A 17,964-nucleotide genomic window follows, 5' to 3' on the forward strand; every position below is an offset into this window, starting at 1 on the left:
GAAACTGAATCCTATAAACCAGAGTATGTAAGTGTCTGTTGGATAGACAGCAAAACAAGAAGTACCAGGAGCCTTCACAAGTGGGTCAAAACCTTTAATTATACATCATATATCATTGACTCGACACAGGCTGTGTTTCGGCGCGAAGCGCCTGCGTCAGGGATCATCCTATATAATAATTCTCACCTCCAGCGTTCGAATGTGCCTTGGACCGTGCCTCCCTCGGAGGTGGTCTGCTAGGCAGGCATGCACTGACGTCAGTGACAGCTGATACCAAAGCAAGGGAGCGTGTTTCCCTACTCCTCACCCTGTGTTACGGCCCACTGGACCGCCCTTCGACCCCCCTTCTCGGCGAAAACCGTCCCCCACCGCCGTCCAGTACCTGTGCTGACGGGGGACCCCAACCCCCGTCAGCCGAAGTCCTGTGCTGGCCTTCGCGGCGTTGCTTTTTCACTGATTTTGTGTTCAAGTTCCTCTGCGTGCGTCTGACATCAGAAGGGGGGGGTGAAAACGGAGGGAGGGCAGAGTCTGGAACAGGGAGGGTGGGGGATGGCCTTGCTAGCGCCCGTTTCCTTCCCTTTTGAAACGGGCATTTTTTACTAGTTTGATTATAATTATCTAAAATTAAGAGAACAGCTGAATTCACATCAAACGTCACTAAGATCCACGCCAGATATAAGCACAAAATGTCTGCTTCCTCCGCATGGGAGCACACTTTCACTCTTACTCCAGGCACAGATCAATGATATATGATGTACAATTAAAGGTTTTGAACCGTTTGTGAAGGCTCCTGGTACTTCTTTTGCTGTCTGAACTTTGTTTTGTGCTTTGAACCCTCTCTCTGTTAGTGTCTGTTGAATAAACATCAGAAAAATATCAGCCCTCCTCTGACCTGCCACGGACCCACCATTCTGTTCTTATCCCTTTTTACACTGACGACACCTTTGCTGCACAAATTTGATTCAACCAGAAAAGAACCTAGCAAGAGACGGCTGAGGGGAGACATGATAGAGGTCTATAAAATAATGAGTGGAGTGGAACAGGTGGATGTGAAGCGTCTGTTCACGCTTTCCAAAAATACTAGGACTAGGGGGCATGCGATGAAACTACAGTGTAGTAAATTTAAAACAAATTAGAGAAAATTTTTCTTCACCCAACGCGTAATTAAACTCTGGAATTTGTTGCCGGAGAACGTGGTGAAGGCGGTTAGCTTGGCAAAGTTTAAAAAGGGGTTAGACGGTTTCCTAAAGGGCAAGTCCATAAACCACTACTAAATAGAGTTGGGAAAAATCCACAATTCCAGGAATAACATGTATAGAATGTTTGTACGTTTGGGAAGCTTGCCAGGTGCCCTTGGCCTGGATTGGCCGCTGTCGTGGACAAGATGCTGGGCTCGATGGACCCTTGGTCTTTTCCCAGTGTGGCATTACTTATGTACTTAACCGATCCTCACTGTAAAAACCCCAATTAGCTGAAAAATAAAAAAAAACTATTTCTACATTTTATAAATACCTAAAAATGAAGGCCTAATTACACACGTATGTCCCAGGGGCGTAGCTACAGGGGGTCGCAAATTGTGTCCGGGCCCCTGGTTTGGCTGGTGGGGGTCCCCAACCCATGCCTGCTGAAGCCGCCTTCAGCGACGCCCGTCTCCGGCGCAGCCACTTTCCTGCCCTGGTCTTTCTTCTTGCCCCTCCTGTCCTGTGCAGACTGACGCTCCTTCTCAGTTTCACGTAAAAGAGTGTCAACGTGCACAAGACAAGAGGAGAAAGAAGAGCAGGGCAGGAACACGGAGACCGGCACTGAAGAAGGCTTCGGCTGGCAGGGGTTAGGGATTCCCGCCAGCAAAGGTATTTGCGAGGAGGTGGGGGGGGGAGGCGAGGTGTGGCAGTGGGGGGGCAGCAGGGCGGCACCCAAAATGTGCCCCCAAACTCAGGCTCTGGCCCCCTTCCACCGTAAGGTCTGGCTACGCCCCTGGACTCTGTCCATTAGTGGGGTCAGGGAATAGAATGGAAGAACGCGCTGAGCTGGAGTGCGTATGCTGGCTGAGAAAGATGCACACCGTCCAAGTTCACGCAGGGAGGACACTCAAGAAGGCCACCTCAGCGCTCGCACTTCCTACACACATCCGGATATCTTCAAGGAGGATGTGTGTAGGAAGTTGTGACAACGAGTTGTGCATCATTTATAGAATAATGCGTAGAGCCAATTTCCACACTAAACTTTGGGCACGAGGATTTACTGCAACTGATACCTGGTGTAAATCCTGGCGTGGATCCCCGGTATTCAGTAATACTGCGCATCTTTAATAAACACCCTTGACCCACCCATGGCTATGTCCCTTTTTCACTTCCACACCGAAAGGTTTGCATGCGGATCTTTCTAGGACAGTGCGTAGCAAGATGCGTGCAAATCCAAATTGTTGACATTTAATGCCAGTAATTGTCAGCACCCAATTTATTGTCGCTAACTGGCTCAGCCATTTTTGTTTAATGCGCATCTCAGGATTTTGCGCCATTTCTAGAATCCAGGGGTAAATGTATAACTCACCTAATATGACACAGGGATGGTTATTTTTAGGCAGCAGGAGTTAAAAAATCAGCACCTCTGGGGAGCCGGTGGTGGGAGGCAGGACTGGTGGTTGGGAGGCAGGGATAGTGCTGGGCAGACTTATACGGTCTGTGCCAGAGCCGGTGGTGGGAGGCGGGACTGGTGGTTGGGAGGCAGGGATAGTGCTGGGCAGACTTATACGGTCTGCGCCAGAGCCGGTGGTGGGAGGCAGGGATAGTGCTGGGCAGACTTATACTGTCTGTGCCAGAGTCGGTGGTGGGAGGCGGGGCTGGTGGTTGGGAGACTTATACGGTCTGTCCCAGAGCCGGTGGTTGGGAGGCGGGGGTGGTGGTTGGGAGGCGGGGATAGTGCTGGGCAGACTTATACGGTCTGTGCCAGAGCCGGTGGTTGGGAGGCGGGGGTGGTGGTTGGGAGGCGGGGATAGTGCTGGGCAGACTTATACGGTCTGTGCCCTGAAGAGTACAGGTACAAATCAAAGTAGGGTATACACAAAAAGTAGCACATATGAGTTGTCTTGTTGGGCAGACTGGATGGACCATGCAGGTCTTTTTTTGCCGTCATCTACTATGTTATATGTTACTATGTTTGCCAGCCTGTCTCCGCTCCCACTCTTCCAAGCTCCCCCCGTTATTGTTTTGAGAATCCTTATAGTTACTTCTCTGTTCTGCCTTCAGATGTGGCAGTCATTGGCGCACCAGACCACACCTGGGGTCAGCGGGTTACTGCTGTGGTGAAACTACGTGAAGGCGACGTACTGTCCCTGAAAGAGTTGAAAGAATGGGCCAGGTAAGGGAAACTGGAGAGATACGTGTTCAAATCCTGCACGGCAAGAAATCATTTTGTTGAACTGCAGCCTTTGCTTATCAGAGCTTGGCATTCACTGTGGACACTGGCCAATATCAGGAAAGATCTTTTCTTTAGTGGGAAGAGATAAGACAGTGAATCATCTCTGATGGCTCCCTGATGAAACCAGGCAGGAAGCAGAAAGGAGAGAAGGTCTGTAGATGAAGCTCTGGTGCATCTGTAAAGTGGATTTTTTTTTCAGCTTTAGTGAAATGTTTGACTGCTAATAAAGTGAAGGAATCCGGGTACTGTACCAACACAGCAGCAGCGTGAAAAACGTAGATTTGAATATGGACTGTCTGAAAGAAGGAAGGCTGGAGCAGTGTTCAGAACCCTCTCTCCAACCCCAATTCCCCCCCCCCCCCCCCCCCCCCCCCCCCCAACCTTGTGTTCTTTCTCGCTCCATAATTAGAAATGTCACCTACTTGGAATTGCTGATTTCTGCACTCTCTGGCAGGAGGCACATGTCCTTTCTCAGGGAGATGTCTTTCTGTGGATTTTGCTTTTAGTCTCACTTCCTGGTGACAGGCGCCCTCCCCAGTTAGAGACAGCCATACGGTGAGACCATTTTGCCGCAGATTTGGAGGGAAACAGTGGGAGATGATGGCGTGTAGTGGCCCTGGCATGTTGGATTAGTATCATTGACGGAGAAGTGCCTGTCAGAAATGAGCACATGACCTAGAGAAGCTGCTCAGGAAGCCATGATCTTCACAGGACAAAGTTGGTTGCTTCTTGTTCCCCTGGGTACCTATCCTCTTTGCTTTTCTCTGAAGAACAGGAAAAAGGCCTAAAAAACAGCAAGAAGTAGTGAACACAAGAATTAGCAAAACATTACAGCAAGCTCAGACCATACAAGTCCATAGGACATCCAGCCTGAGAGGCAGAGTCTCATTACTTTCCATTTCTTGTACTGCAGAGGCTCTGCCTGTCACTGTAGTACAGAATGTGTTAGAATAAGATTAGCAGTGAAGCACCCCGAGCAGCAGAAACCTCCCCCCCCACCCCCGGCATTCCCACTTGTAGTGGAAGAGTAGCCTTGTGGTTAGTGCAGCAGACTTTGATCCTGGGGAACTGGATTCAATTCCCACTGCAGCTCCTTGTGACTCTGGGCAAGTCACTGAACCCTCCATTGCTCCAGGTACAAAATAAGTACCTGTATATACTGTGTACACCACTTTGAATGTAGTTGCAAAAAACACAGAAAGGCAGTATGTCAAGTCCCATTAACAAGATTCCAGGCACAATCTCAAAGAGTAGCAACATTCCATGTAGAACCCCAAAGAATAGCAAGATTCCGGAATCCCAAGGAGTGGAAGAGTAGCCTAGTGGTTGCTACTATTTGAGATTCTACATGGAATGTTGCTAGTGGAGGAGTAGCCCAGTGGTTAGTTCAGCGGACTTTGATCCTGGGGAACTGAGTTCGATTCCCTTCCCACTATAGCTCCTTGTGACTCTGGGCAAGTCACTTAACCCTCCATTGCCCCAGGTACAAACAAGTACCTGTATATGCTATGTAAACCACTTTGAATGTAGCTGCAAAAACCACAGAAAGGCAGTATGTCAAGTGCCATTAACAAAATTCCATTCACAGTCTCAAAGAGTAGCAATATTCCATGTAGAACCCCAAAGAATAGCAAGATTCCGGAATCCCAAGGAATGGAAGAGTAACCTAGTGGTTGCTACTATTCGAGATTCTACATGGAATGTTGCTAGTGGAGGAGTAGCCTAGTGGTTAGTGCAGTGGACTCTGATTCTGGGGAACTGGGTTCGATTCCCACTGCAGCTCCTTGTGACTCTGGGCAAGTCACTTAACCCTCCATTGCCCCAGGTACAAATAAGTACCACTTTGAATGTAGTTGCAAAAACCACAGAAAGGCAGTATGTCAAGTGCCATTAACAAAATTCCATTCACAGTCTCAAGGAGTAGCAATATTCCATGTAGAACCCCAAAGAATAGCAAGATTCCGGAATCCCAAGGAATGGAAGAGTAACCTAGTGGTTGCTACTATTCGAGATTCTACATGGAATGTTGCTAGTGGAGGAGTAGCCTAGTGGTTAGTGCAGTGGACTCTGATTCTGGGGAACTGGGTTCGATTCCCACTGCAGCTCCTTGTGACTCTGGGCAAGTCACTTAACCCTCCATTGCCCCAGGTACAAATAAGTACCACTTTGAATGTAGTTGCAAAAACCACAGAAAGGCAGTATGTCAAGTGCCATTAACAAAATTCCATTCACAGTCTCAAGGAGTAGCAATATTCCATGTAGAACCCCAAAGAATAGCAAGATTCCGGAATCCCAAGGAATGGAAGAGTAACCTAGTGGTTGCTACTATTCGAGATTCTACATGGAATGTTGCTAGTGGAGGAGTAGCCTAGTGGTTAGTGCAGTGGACTCTGATTCTGGGGAACTGGGTTCGATTCCCACTGCAGCTCCTTGTGACTCTGGGCAAGTCACTTAACCCTCCATTGCCCCAGGTACAAATAAGTACCACTTTGAATGTAGTTGCAAAAACCACAGAAAGGCAGTATATCAAGTGCCATTAACAAGATTCCAGGCACAACCTCAAAGCGTAGCAACATTCCATGTAGAACCCCAAAGAATAGCAAGATTCCATGTAGAACTCCAAAGAATAGCAAGATTCCGGAATCCCAAGGAGTGGAAGAGTAGCCTAGTGGTTGCTACTATTTGAGATTCTACAGGGAATGTTGCTAGTGGAGGAGTAGCCTAGTGGTTAGTGCAGTGGACTTTGATCCTGGGGAACTGAGTTCGATTCCCACTGCAGCTCCTTGTGACTCTGGCCAAGTCACTTAACCCTCCATTGCCTCTGGTACAAACAAGTACCTGTATATACTATGTAAATTGCTTTGAATGTAGTTGCAAAAAACACAGAAAAGCAGTATATCAAGTCCCATTCCCCTTCCCTTTCGCTTCTTTATATCCTTTGCACAGGCACCACCCTCACCTACAGTGGGGGAAATAAGTATTTGATCCCTTGCTGATTTTGTAAGTTTGCCCACTGACAAAGACATGAGCAGCCCATAATTGAAGGGTAGGTTATTGGTAACAGTGAGAGATAGCACATCACAAATTAAATCCGGAAAATCACATTGTGGAAAGTATATGAATTTATTTGCATTCTGCAGAGGGAAATAAGTATTTGATCCCTCTGGCAAACAAGACCTAATACTTGGTGGCAAAACCCTTGTTGGCAAGCACAGCGGTCAGACGTCTTCTGTAGTTGATGATGAGGTTTGCACACATGTCAGGAGGAATTTTGGTCCACTCCTCTTTGCAGATCATCTCTAAATCATTAAGAGTTCTGGGCTGTCGCTTGGCAACTCGCAGCTTCAGCTCCCTCCATATGTTTTCAATGGGATTAAGGTCTGGTGACTGGCTAGGCCACTCCATGACCCTAATGTGCTTCTTCCTGAGCCACTCCTTTGTTGCCTTGGCTGTATGTTTTGGGTCATTGTCGTGCTGGAAGACCCAGCCACGACCCATTTTTAAGGCCCTGGCGGAGGGAAGGAGGTTGTCACTCAGAATTGTACGGTACATGGCCCCATCCATTCTCCCATTGATGCGGTGAAGTAGTCCTGTGCCCTTAGCAGAGAAACACCCCCAAAACATAACATTTCCACCTCCATGCTTGACAGTGGGGACGGTGTTCTTTGGGTCATAGGCAGCATTTCTCTTCCTCCAAACACGGCGAGTTGAGTTCATGCCAAAGAGCTCAATTTTTGTCTCATCTGACCACAGCACCTTCTCCCAATCACTCTCGGCATCATCCAGGTGTTCACTGGCAAACTTCAGACGGGCCGTCACATGTGCCTTCCGGAGCAGGGGGACCTTGCGGGCACTGCAGGATTGCAATCCGTTATGTCGTAATGTGTTACCAATGGTTTTCGTGGTGACAGTGGTCCCAGCTGCCTTGAGATCATTGACAAGTTCCCCCCTTGTAGTTGTAGGCTGATTTCTAACCTTCCTCATGATCAAGGATACCCCACGAGGTGAGATTTTGCGTGGAGCCCCAGATCTTTGTCGATTGACAGTCATTTTGTACTTCTTCCATTTTCTTACTATGGCACCAACAGTTGTCTCCTTCTCGCCCAGCGTCTTACTGATGGTTTTGTAGCCCATTCCAGCCTTGTGCAGGTGTATGATCTTGTCCCTGACATCCTTAGACAGCTCCTTGCTCTTGGCCATTTTGTAGAGGTTAGAGTCTGACTGATTCACTGAGTCTGTGGACAGGTGTCTTTCATACAGGTGACCATTGCCGACAGCTGTCTGTCATGCAGGTAACGAGTTGATTTGGAGCATCTACCTGGTCTGTAGGGGCCAGATCTCTTACTGGTTAGTGGGGGATCAAATACTTATTTCCCTCTGCAGAATGCAAATAAATTCATATACTTTCCACAATGTGATTTTCCGGATTTAATTTGTGATGTGCTATCTCTCACTGTTACCAATAACCTACCCTTCAATTATGGGCTGCTCATGTCTTTGTCAGTGGGCAAACTTACAAAATCAGCAAGGGATCAAATACTTATTTCCCCCACTGTAGCTTGCTACAGCCCTGGGTTGGCACATGCTTCCAGGTCTGAGCTGGTGTTAGTTTGTCTTGTTGTGAGGAGGTACTTGCTGACAAGAGCAGGCCGGCCTACCAGTCTGTTATGTACAGTGGTGGAAGTTGGGGCCAGGTAACAGTCATAAGAACAACATAAGAATACTCATACCGGGTCCCTGTAGCCCAGTATCCTGTTTCCAACAATAGCCAATCCAGGTCACAAGTACCTGTTAGAAACCCAAAGAGTAGCAACTTTCTATGCTACCAATCCCAGGGCAAGCAGTGGCTTCCCCCATGTCCATCTCAATAACAGACTATGGACTTTTTTCCTCCAGGAACACGCTAACTGCTGTTACTACATCCTCCAGCAGTGAGTTCCAGAGCTTAACTATTCACTGAGTGAAAAAATATTTTGTTCTGTTTTTTTGTAAAAGTATTTCCATGTAACTTAATTGAGTGTCCCCTAGTCTTTGTACTTTTTGAAAGAGTAAAAAACCAGTTCACTTCTACTCATTCTACACCACTCAGCGTTTTGTAGTTCTCAATCATATCCCCCCCCCCAGCCATCTCTTTTCCAAGCTGGAGCCCTAACCTCTTCAGCCTTTCCTCATATGAGAGGAGTTCCATCCCCGTTCTCATTTTGGTTGCTCTTTTTTTTTTTTAACCTTTTGTAATTCCGCTATATGTTTTTTAAGATTGAATGCAGTACTCAAGATGAGGTTGAACCATGAAGCGACAGACGCATTATAATATTTTTGGTCTTCTTACTTCCCCAGTAGATCTGCCATTCAGAAGCTCCTTTACCAAATTTGAAAGACAAGAACGTTTCCCTGATACGTGTTGCTTAAAACCGTTCAAATATTCGAAAGGTATTAATCCGCAAACGAACCTTTTCCGAGAGGACATGAAATGAGATTGAAGGGGGGCAGACTCAAGAAAAATGTCAGGAAGTATTTTTTCACGGAGAGAGTAGTGGATGCTTGGAATGCCCTCCCGTGGGAGGTGGTGGAGATGAAAACGGTAACGGAATTCAAACATGCGTGGGATAAGCATAAAGGAATCCTGTGCCAAAGGAATGGATCCTCAGGAGCTTAGTCAAGATCGGGAGGCGGGGCTGGTGGTTGGGAGGCGGGGATAGTGCTGGGCAGACTTGTACGGTCTGTGCCAGAGCCGGTGGTGGGAGGCGGGGCTGGTGGTTGGGGGACGAGGATAGTGCTGGGCAGACTTGTACGGTCTGTGCCAGAGCCGGTGGTGGGAGGCAGGGATAGTGCTGGGCAGACTTATACGGTCTGTGCCAGAGCCGGTGGTGGGAGGTGGGACTGGTGGTTGGGAGGCAGGGATAGTGCTGGGCAGACTTATATGGTCTGTGCCAGAGCCGGTGGTGGGAGGCAGGGATAGTGCTGGGCAGACTTGTACGGTCTGTGCCAGAGCCGGTGGTGGGAGGCGGGGCTGGTGGTTGGGAGGGGGGGTTAGTGCTGGGCAGACTTATACGGTCTGTGCCAGAGCCGGTGGTGGGAGGCGGGGCTGGTGGTTGGGAGGGGGGGTTAGTGCTGGGCAGACTTATACGGTCTGTGCCAGAGCCGGTGGTGGGAGGCGGGGCTGGTGTTTGGGAGGCGGGGATAGTGCTGGGCAGACTTATACGGTCTGTGCCCTGAAGAACACAGGTTAAAATCAAAGTAGGGTATACACAAAAATTAGCACATATGAGTTATCTTGTTGGGCAGACTGGATGGACTGTGCAGGTCTTTTTCTGCCGTCATCTACTATGTTACTATGTATTTCTTTCCTGATAACTCATCCAACACATGGGTGGCTCAGATATCATTCACTAACCACCTGTGATCAGAACCCTCCCAATAATTAAATATGGAGAGAGAGTGTGAAGTTCTTTCCTGTCCTTTGAAACACCTGCTGCATGGAGTGTGTGAGCATTAAACCCAGGGTCTCGCTGTGTCCTCAAAGTCAGGCTTTGTTTCTAGGCTGCTTTCTCTGTAATCTGTTTGGATTTAAATCATACCTTTTCTACAGGATCTCATTTTCTATAGTAGCTCACGGTGTGAGGTACAAGATGTAGGGAGAGCCAGATTTGTCAGATCTTCAGAAGGATTTTAAAATTACGTAGAATAGCGCAGGCATTACAGAATGGATGATACAATTAATAACATAAACAACTGGATTGATGCAATGGCGTACAAAAGTCTTCATACTCCATATACATTTTTTACATTCTGCCAATTGAAACATACAATGCAAAGTCTTTTAAGACAGGAGTTTGTTTCACTGATCTACACAACATATATTTACTTTCGAAGTGAAAATACAATTACAGAAATATTCAAACAGTAGTTAAGAAACCAGAAAAGCTGGATTGCAGAAATCTTCATATCCTTTGTCATAGCAAACCCAGATTAGCTCTATTTCCAAAACCTGCCTTACCTGAGGCAATGGAGGATCAAGTGACATGCCCAAGATCTCAAGCAGCGGTGGTGGGACTTGAACTCCTTTCCCTGGTCATTAATGTGCTGCTTTAAATCATTAGGCCACGCCTCCACTCCATAGTAAGTTCGACAGATTTGTCTGTGTCCATTCACAGCAGTTGATTTAAATATTCCAAGATGAAGAATCAAGCTGTTTCTGTTGAATGAAGTGTATTTGAAGTAAAGATCTAAACATGCTGAGCCTACAGCTGCCACAGGAACTGTAAGGTGCAAATGCCTTGCAGTTAGGGTTACCATATTTTGTCCCCCAAAAAGGAGGACACATGCCCCGCCCCCTTTCATGTTCTGCACCGCCCCCTTTCACACACCACCCCCTTTGATGCCCTTGCTCCACCCCCTGTCACATTTTCCCCTCCCCCCCCTGTCACACACCCCGTCACCCCCCTCCCCTTACCTTACTACTGCCATGGTGGTCTAGTGACCTACATGCATCCTTCCTGTTCGTGATCTCGGTGCCGATTCAAAATGGCCGCCGAGAGTTGAAATCTCGCGAGGTCACTTCAAATCTCGGCGGCCATTTTGAATCGGTGCCGAGATCACGAACAGGAAGGATGCATGCAGGGCAGCGCTCCGGGCAGGAAAGAGGGGGCTCTTTCCTGCCCCGAAGGCGGAAGAGGTCACTAGACCACCAGGGCAGTAGTAAGTAAGGGGAAGGGAGGCTAGCAATCTGCCCGTTTGTCCGGATTTCTGGACAAACGGGCAGGCTGGTGGGCGGGCTGTCTTATAGGATTGCCCGCCTGCCAGCCTGCCCGTTTGTCCAGAAATCCGGACCAATGGGCAGATTGGCAAAACCCGCCCGGTTGCCCGGATATGTCCTCAAAAAGAGGACATGTCTGGGTAAATCCGGACATATGGTACCCCTACTTGCAGTACATAAATAAGTCTGTTGCAACCCAGGGACAATGCAGGTCCATCATTGTAAAGTGGAAGCAGTCTGTTGCCGCTAAGACATTGCCACAGTATCTCTCCAAAGTCTGTAACCATGGGTTAAGGAAAGTGCTAATCACTGTGAGGTCCAAGGACTAGGAAGGGGAAAATGGCTATCTGCAGTTTTATGATTATTCCACAAACATGGCCTGTATGGGAGGGTGGCAAGAAGGAAGTCACCACTGAAGAAAAGTCTTATGACGTGCTTGTAGCATTTGTGGAGACACACCGAGGCATTACTAGGGTGTGAAGCCCCAAAACTGGTTTCATATCATTTCCTGTGGTGTTTACAGCAGGGATGTAGCCAGACACCCAATTTTGTGTGGGCCTGAGCCCAAAGTGGGCAGGCACAAGAACCCCACTCCCACCTGACATCTCTCTCCCCTCCTCCCCAGGCAATTGTGGGTCGCTTAACTCCATTCCCCCAGCCTTCCGGTACCTTTTAAGTCCTCTAGTTCTTTGCTAGCGGCGACTCAAACTTGCTGCTCATGCTGACCCCCCATGCCTTCCCTGTGACACAACTTCCTGGTCCCGCGAACAGGAAGCTACATCAGAGGGAAGGCTTAGGACCAGAGAGCGACTTCCTGCTCATGCCATTCCCAGTTCCAAAATGGGAGCCATGACTTCCCACAGCAATCTTGTGAGGCTGCCATAAGAAGTCATGGCCTCCATTTTCACAATGCAACCAGCTGGGGCAGGAGCAACTTGGAATGCTCCTGCCCAAAAAGGCTACTAGACACCCAGGGATTTTAAAAGATAGGCCTGGTGAGGGCCTGTGGGGGGAGAGGGGAGAGGGCAGAGTTAGTGGGTGGCCTGGGGAGGGAACGGGTTCTCTATTGGGGGAGGGAGAGGCTGGCTTGGGGGGGGGGGGGGCTTGTAGTGGGGGATGGGGCCATTGTTTTGGTTTCCTTGAAAATGCACAGGCATTTTCAGCCAAAACCTGAACCTGGTTTCCAGGTCTGTTTCGGTGATGAATCCAAAACTGAAATCAAAATTCAATCAGCCTCTAGTGGCAGCATTATGTAGTGTTTTACTACTACTACTTAGCATTTCTATAGCGCTGCCAGGGTTACGCAGCGCTGTACAAGTTTAAACACGGGGAGGGACAGTCCCTGCTCAAGAGAGCTTACAATCTAACGGTAACATACTACGTAGTCAGTGTAGGTAGCATGAATGGGGAAGGTGGTTAGGCGCCAAAAGCAAGGGAGAAGAGATGGGCTTTGAGTAAGGACTTGAAAATGGGCAGGGAGGGCGCATGGTGTATGGGCTCAGGAAGTCTGTTCCAGGCATAAGGTGCTGCGAGGCAGAAGGGGCGGAGTCTGGAGTTAGCAGTGGTGGAGAAGGGTACAGATAGGAGTGATTTGTCCTGAGAGCGGAGGTTACGGGTGGGAACATACGGGGAGAGGAGGGTAGAGAGGTAATGGGGGGCAAGTTAGCGGTGGTGGAGAAGGGTACAGATAGGGTGTACTGTAGCTGCAGTGACTGGGAGACTTGTGAAGATCAAAGAAAAGATGAATGGTGAGAAGTGTGGGCAGATTCTGGAGGAAACCTATTCCAGTCTTCCATAGTCCTGACACTAGGGAGAAAATTCACCTTGCAGTAGACCAATGATCCTAAGCACAAAGCAAAAGCAACAATGGATGGCTGAATGAGAAGAAAGTGAATGTCCTTGTAGCCCAGTCAAAGCTCAGACTCAATCCCAGAGAAAACCTGTAGCAAGACTTGAAGACTGCAGTGCTCAGATAGATGATCCCCAGAAAATATGAATGGGCAAAAACTGACACTTGCTTGAAGTGACTTATTGCTGCAGAAGGGACTTCCACCAAGTATTGTCAAGGGGTGTGAAGTCTTGTGCCATCAAGACATTTTGGGGTTTGTTTTTTTTTATCCTGAATTACATTTTGAGTATTTCTGTAATGTTTTTTTCATATTGACATGTAGAGAGTATGTTGCGTAGATCAATGAAACAAGAGAGTGGTGGATGCTTGGAATGCCCTCCCGCGGGAGGTGGTGGAAATGAAAACGGTAACGGAATTCAAACATGCGTGGGATAAACATAAAGGAATCCTTTTCAGAAGGAATGGATCCTCAGGAGCTTAGTCGAGATTGGGTGGCAGAGCCGGTGGTTGGGAGGCGGGGATAGTGCTGGGCAGACTTATACGGTCTGTGCCAGAGCTGGTGGTGGGAGGTGGGGCTGGTGGTTGGGTGGCAGGGATAGTGCTGGGCAGACTTATACGGTCTGTGCCAGAGCTGGTGGTTGGGAGGCGGGGATAGTGCTGGGCAGACTTATACGGTCTGTGCCCTGAAGAGCACAGGTACAAATCAAAGTAGGGTATACACAAAAAGTAGCACATATGAGTTTATCTTGTTGGGCAGACTGGATGGACCGTGCAGGTCTTTTTCTGCCGTCATCTACTATGGTAATATGCATTGAAAATGCACTAGGGTGTGAAGGTTTTTGCAAGGCGCTGTATCTGAGATGGATAAAGGTGCATGGCAGTATAGCTGTGATGAAGCACTGTTCATGCAGTGTGATGGTGCTCGTTATGTTTCTCTTTTGCAGGGGGTTCATGACACCGTACACGATCCCAGCGGAGCTAATCCTAGTGGAGGAAATACCTCGAAATGTGATGGGGAAGATCAACAAGAAAGAACTGCTGAAGTACTTCTTCCCGCAGTAACGGGGGTGGGGGGGGGGGAGTGCCAAAATGCTGCATCTGTTTCTGGACTAATGCTGTGGTCACGGTGACCCCGGATCACCCACTACTTCGTGCATGTTATTTCAGCAGCTGTACTGAACGAATGTTATGATAATTATTTAACAGGAGTAAATTTCCAGATTTTGCTCACTTCCTAAATGTTACAAAAGACAGGACTTCTGTGACTGTTTACTTGTATTAGGTCATGTCAGTGAATGCAGCAGGTATTTCCCCAACTTTGTACTTTAGGCGGTGGAGGGTGAACTGAGTTGTCTGAGTCACAGGAAGCGTCAGTAGAATTTGACTCGTCATTTCTCTGGTTTTTCAGTCTGTTGCTCCAAACAGTAGGCTGTTTAATCTTTCAGTCTTGCTGCTGTGTAGATCAGATGAGGACCTGGATGAATTTTATGCTTATAATCAAACCTATAAATGGCAAGTGACCGACTCACCTGCAAATGCGCAGTAGAGACTTCCCTCTCTGTCCTGCCCCCGCGTCGACGTGATGACGGGGGGAGGGGGGCGGGACAGAGAGGGAAACTGCGTGGAAGGGGAGGGAGGGAACCGCTGACGTCGCTACCGCTCCCCCCCCCCCAAGGTAGCCGCTACCGCCCCCCCCCCCCCCCCGGAGTCGCCACCACCCCCCCTTCACCCGGCCCGGGCCCTCTCTTCGTTATTCAAATTACAGCAGCGCCGAAACAGCAGCAAGCAGCTCAGCTTCAGCTCCCGTCGGCCTTCCTTCCCTGCCTGTGCCCCGCCCTCGCCGACGTGACGTCACACGAGGGCGAGGCACAGGCAGTGAAGGAAGGCCAACGGGAGCTGCTGCTTGCTGCTGTTTTGGCGCTGCTGTAAGTTGAATAACGAAGAGAGGGTCCGGGCCGGGTGAAGGGGGGGCAGGGGCGACTCCGGGGTGGGGGGGCGGTAGCGGCTACCTTGGGGGGGGAGGGGACATGGGAGGTCTCAGAAGGAGGGGGGGGCCTTGGAGCTGGGAGGGCTGGACTGAAGGGGGCCTTCCAGCTGGCTGGGAAGAAGGCACGGGGGGCAGGGGGCCTTGGAACTGGGAGGGAGGGCAGGGGGCCCCTTACAGTTGTGAGGGAGAGCAGGGGGCCTTGGGAGCTGGGGGGAGGGCCTGGGGCCTTGGAACTGGGAGGGAGGGCGGGCAGGGGGCCTTGCAGCTGGGAAGGGGGGAGGACTGGAGCCTTGGAGCTGGGAGGGAGGGACAGAGGGGGCCTTGGAGCTGGCAGGGAAGGAGGATGGCAGGGGGCCTTGCAGCTGCAACGGGAGGGGGGCCTTGGGAAAAAAAACATTCCAATACGCGCCCGTTTTAACGGGCTTAACGGCTAGTATAATTATAAAATGTATAGGGAAAAAAAAAGTCACAACACGGCACAGGGAAATATTCTAAGTCCTGTTGTGTAGGAATGTCATCTTATTTATCCCATTGTCATAAGCAATTCCAGTGAGAAAAGGTATGTCAAAGTGACATTTGCCTTTCACAGATAAACAGTTTAAAGGCTCTTCTCGTGTACTGCTGGCTGCTATGCAAAAGGGACTGAGAAATAGAAGCCACAAACTGATTGTTGAAGAGTCTGAAAACCTTGTTGGGCTCGCTTGTCAGTCACAGCTGTGGCTGGTCCCAGCTTCAAGGTTTTGCTGTTGCTCTTGCCGCCTGGGTTTCTCATGTATCGGTGGGAAGAAGCAAAAGTACTGCTCAGATCTGCCTTGCATTTCCTCTGCTCTGGCAGTGCATGTTGCAGTCCACCACAGTATAGCTCATATACAGGAAAGTGCCTGTGCGTGGACCTGGGAGGGGCATGGGTGGGTTCAGGGGCATAACTTCCAGGGGGCGTGGACCTGAGAGGAGCTTGGGCTGGTTGAGGGCGTGTCAGGCCATTTCACATGTGGGTTATAGAACACTACAGGGGCGTAGCTGCGGGTGGGCCTGGATGGGCCCAGGCCCACCCAGTTTCGTCAGGCCCATCCTCACCTTCTCCCACCCCCACCGTAGAGCTGCCTCCTCTCCTGCACTTCGTGGTCTCTGTCTCCCACCCTCACAGCAGCGCTTTCAACTTGCTATCAGCGCTGCCTGCCTGACAGCTGACAGACCTGGCGCGACGTCCTCCTGCTCCGGGGCCTTCCCTCTGCCGTGTTGATTCAACTTCCTGTTTACGCAGGGTGGATTGTACGCGGCAGAGGGAAGGTCCCGGAGCAGGACGTTGTCGTGCCGCTTCTGTCAGCTGTCAGGCAGGCAGCGCCGATAGAGCGCTGCCAAGGGGGTGGGAGACGGAGACATGAAGTGCAGGAGAGGAGGCAGCGCCACGGTGGGAGAAGGTGAGTGGAGGCAGCGCCGATTACATTAAATGTGCTGCGCGCTGCGTGTGTGGGGGTTGGGGTTGTAGTGGCCACCCATCCAACCCACTGGCCCACCCAAAAATTGTCTTCTGGCTAAGCCACTGGAACACTAGCATTTATGTGTCTAGCTGCCCAAAGTTAACCAGGCCATTGAACTGGTGTACGTGATCAGGCCTGAAGTTAGGTGCGTAAATACAGACTTACACTAGTATTCTATAACTCTAGTTGCGTGCACAACTGCCATTATAGAATTCAAGCTCAGTGCACATCATCCCCAACGCCTTAATTTCAACAACGTTTTGAGAAGTTACCTCCATATGTACTTAGCATTTTCAAATGGTCATATGTCATTTTACCCCGGTAAGCCATTCACAGCAGTTTCTAATTATTTGGCCTATAGTTCTCCCAATAAGACTACAAAACAGTTTGCAGCAACATTTGCTAAGTCCATTGAACATTATTAAATATATTTTTTTGAGGGGTGGGGGGGTTGCTGGGTTCTTGAAGCCTAGATTGGCCGCTGTCGGAAACAGGATGCTGGGCTTGATGAACCCTTGGTCTTTTCCGAGTATGGCGGTGCTTATGTGCTTATGAAAACATCAAATCAAAGTAACAGCTAACAATATGGACAATCAACATTCATAAGCTACAGTCAACACTCAGAATTTACAATGCTTTCAAAAGGAATCAACACCTCAGACAACATCATTTCCAAACAATCGGGCCTTTGCAAGAAAAAGGTCACTGTCGTCCTCACACAGCTAGAAACTGCCAAGCGGGCTTGCTATGTGGACCATAAGTCCCTATTAGGGACATACCAACATATCAAGTCAGCATGATACAACAGGGCCCTGTCCGTAAGATAAATTCAGGCCTAGAACTTTAAATTCAATTTTCTTCTGGCCAAGGAACCACTGTAAGGACTTCAGCATATGTAGTTTCCATATGTGGGCACAGGTAATGAGTATTCTACAAATGGTACAGACAAGCTTTCACAACAGGACCAGTTGTTAAGAAAGTTGTCCAGTTGTGCATGTCAAAAAAGGACTACCATCATAATTGTTATGGATTAAAAACTGGTTGAAAGATAGGAAACAGAGAGTAGAATTAAATGGTCACTATTTGCAATGGAGAAGGGTAGTTAGTGGGGTCCCTCAGGGATCTGTGCTGGGACCATTGCTTTTTAACATTTTCATAAATGGCCTGGAGGTGGGGGTAACTAGCAAGGTTATCAAATTTGCTGATGGCACAAAGTTGTTTAAGGTCATCAAATCGTGGGAAGATTGTGAAAAGTTGCAAGAAGATATTGCGAGTCTAGGAATCTAAATGGTAGATGATGTTCAATGTGAGCAAGTGCAAAGTGATGCATGTGGGAAAGAGGAACCCAAACTTGCCCAGAGTCACAAGCTGCAGTAGGAATTGAACCCAGTTCCCTAGCATCAAAGTCTGCTGCACTAACCACTAGGCCACTCCTCCACTAGCAACATTCCATGTAGAAGCCTGCCCTTGCAGA

The 17,964-nt window shown here is 49.0% G+C and overlaps 1 protein-coding gene across 3 annotated transcripts in view; it reads left to right on the forward strand.

Moving 5' to 3' along the window:
* ACSF3 (acyl-CoA synthetase family member 3) overlaps positions 1-14,538 on the forward strand; it is a 230,883-nt gene extending 216,345 nt beyond the window's left edge. For all 3 annotated transcript variants that reach the window (XM_030204602.1, XM_030204600.1, XM_030204601.1), the window contains 2 exons: positions 3,246-3,357; positions 13,967-14,538. In XM_030204602.1, the coding sequence (XP_030060462.1) occupies positions 3,246-3,357; positions 13,967-14,084 (230 nt within the window). In that variant the 3' untranslated portion in view covers positions 14,085-14,538. The remainder of the gene's footprint in view (positions 1-3,245; positions 3,358-13,966) is intronic.
* The last annotated feature ends 3,426 nt before the right edge of the window (positions 14,539-17,964 follow it).

This window comes from Microcaecilia unicolor, chromosome 5 (assembly GCF_901765095.1).
Source record: "Microcaecilia unicolor chromosome 5, aMicUni1.1, whole genome shotgun sequence".
Taxonomy (NCBI): Eukaryota; Metazoa; Chordata; class Amphibia; order Gymnophiona; family Siphonopidae; genus Microcaecilia; species Microcaecilia unicolor.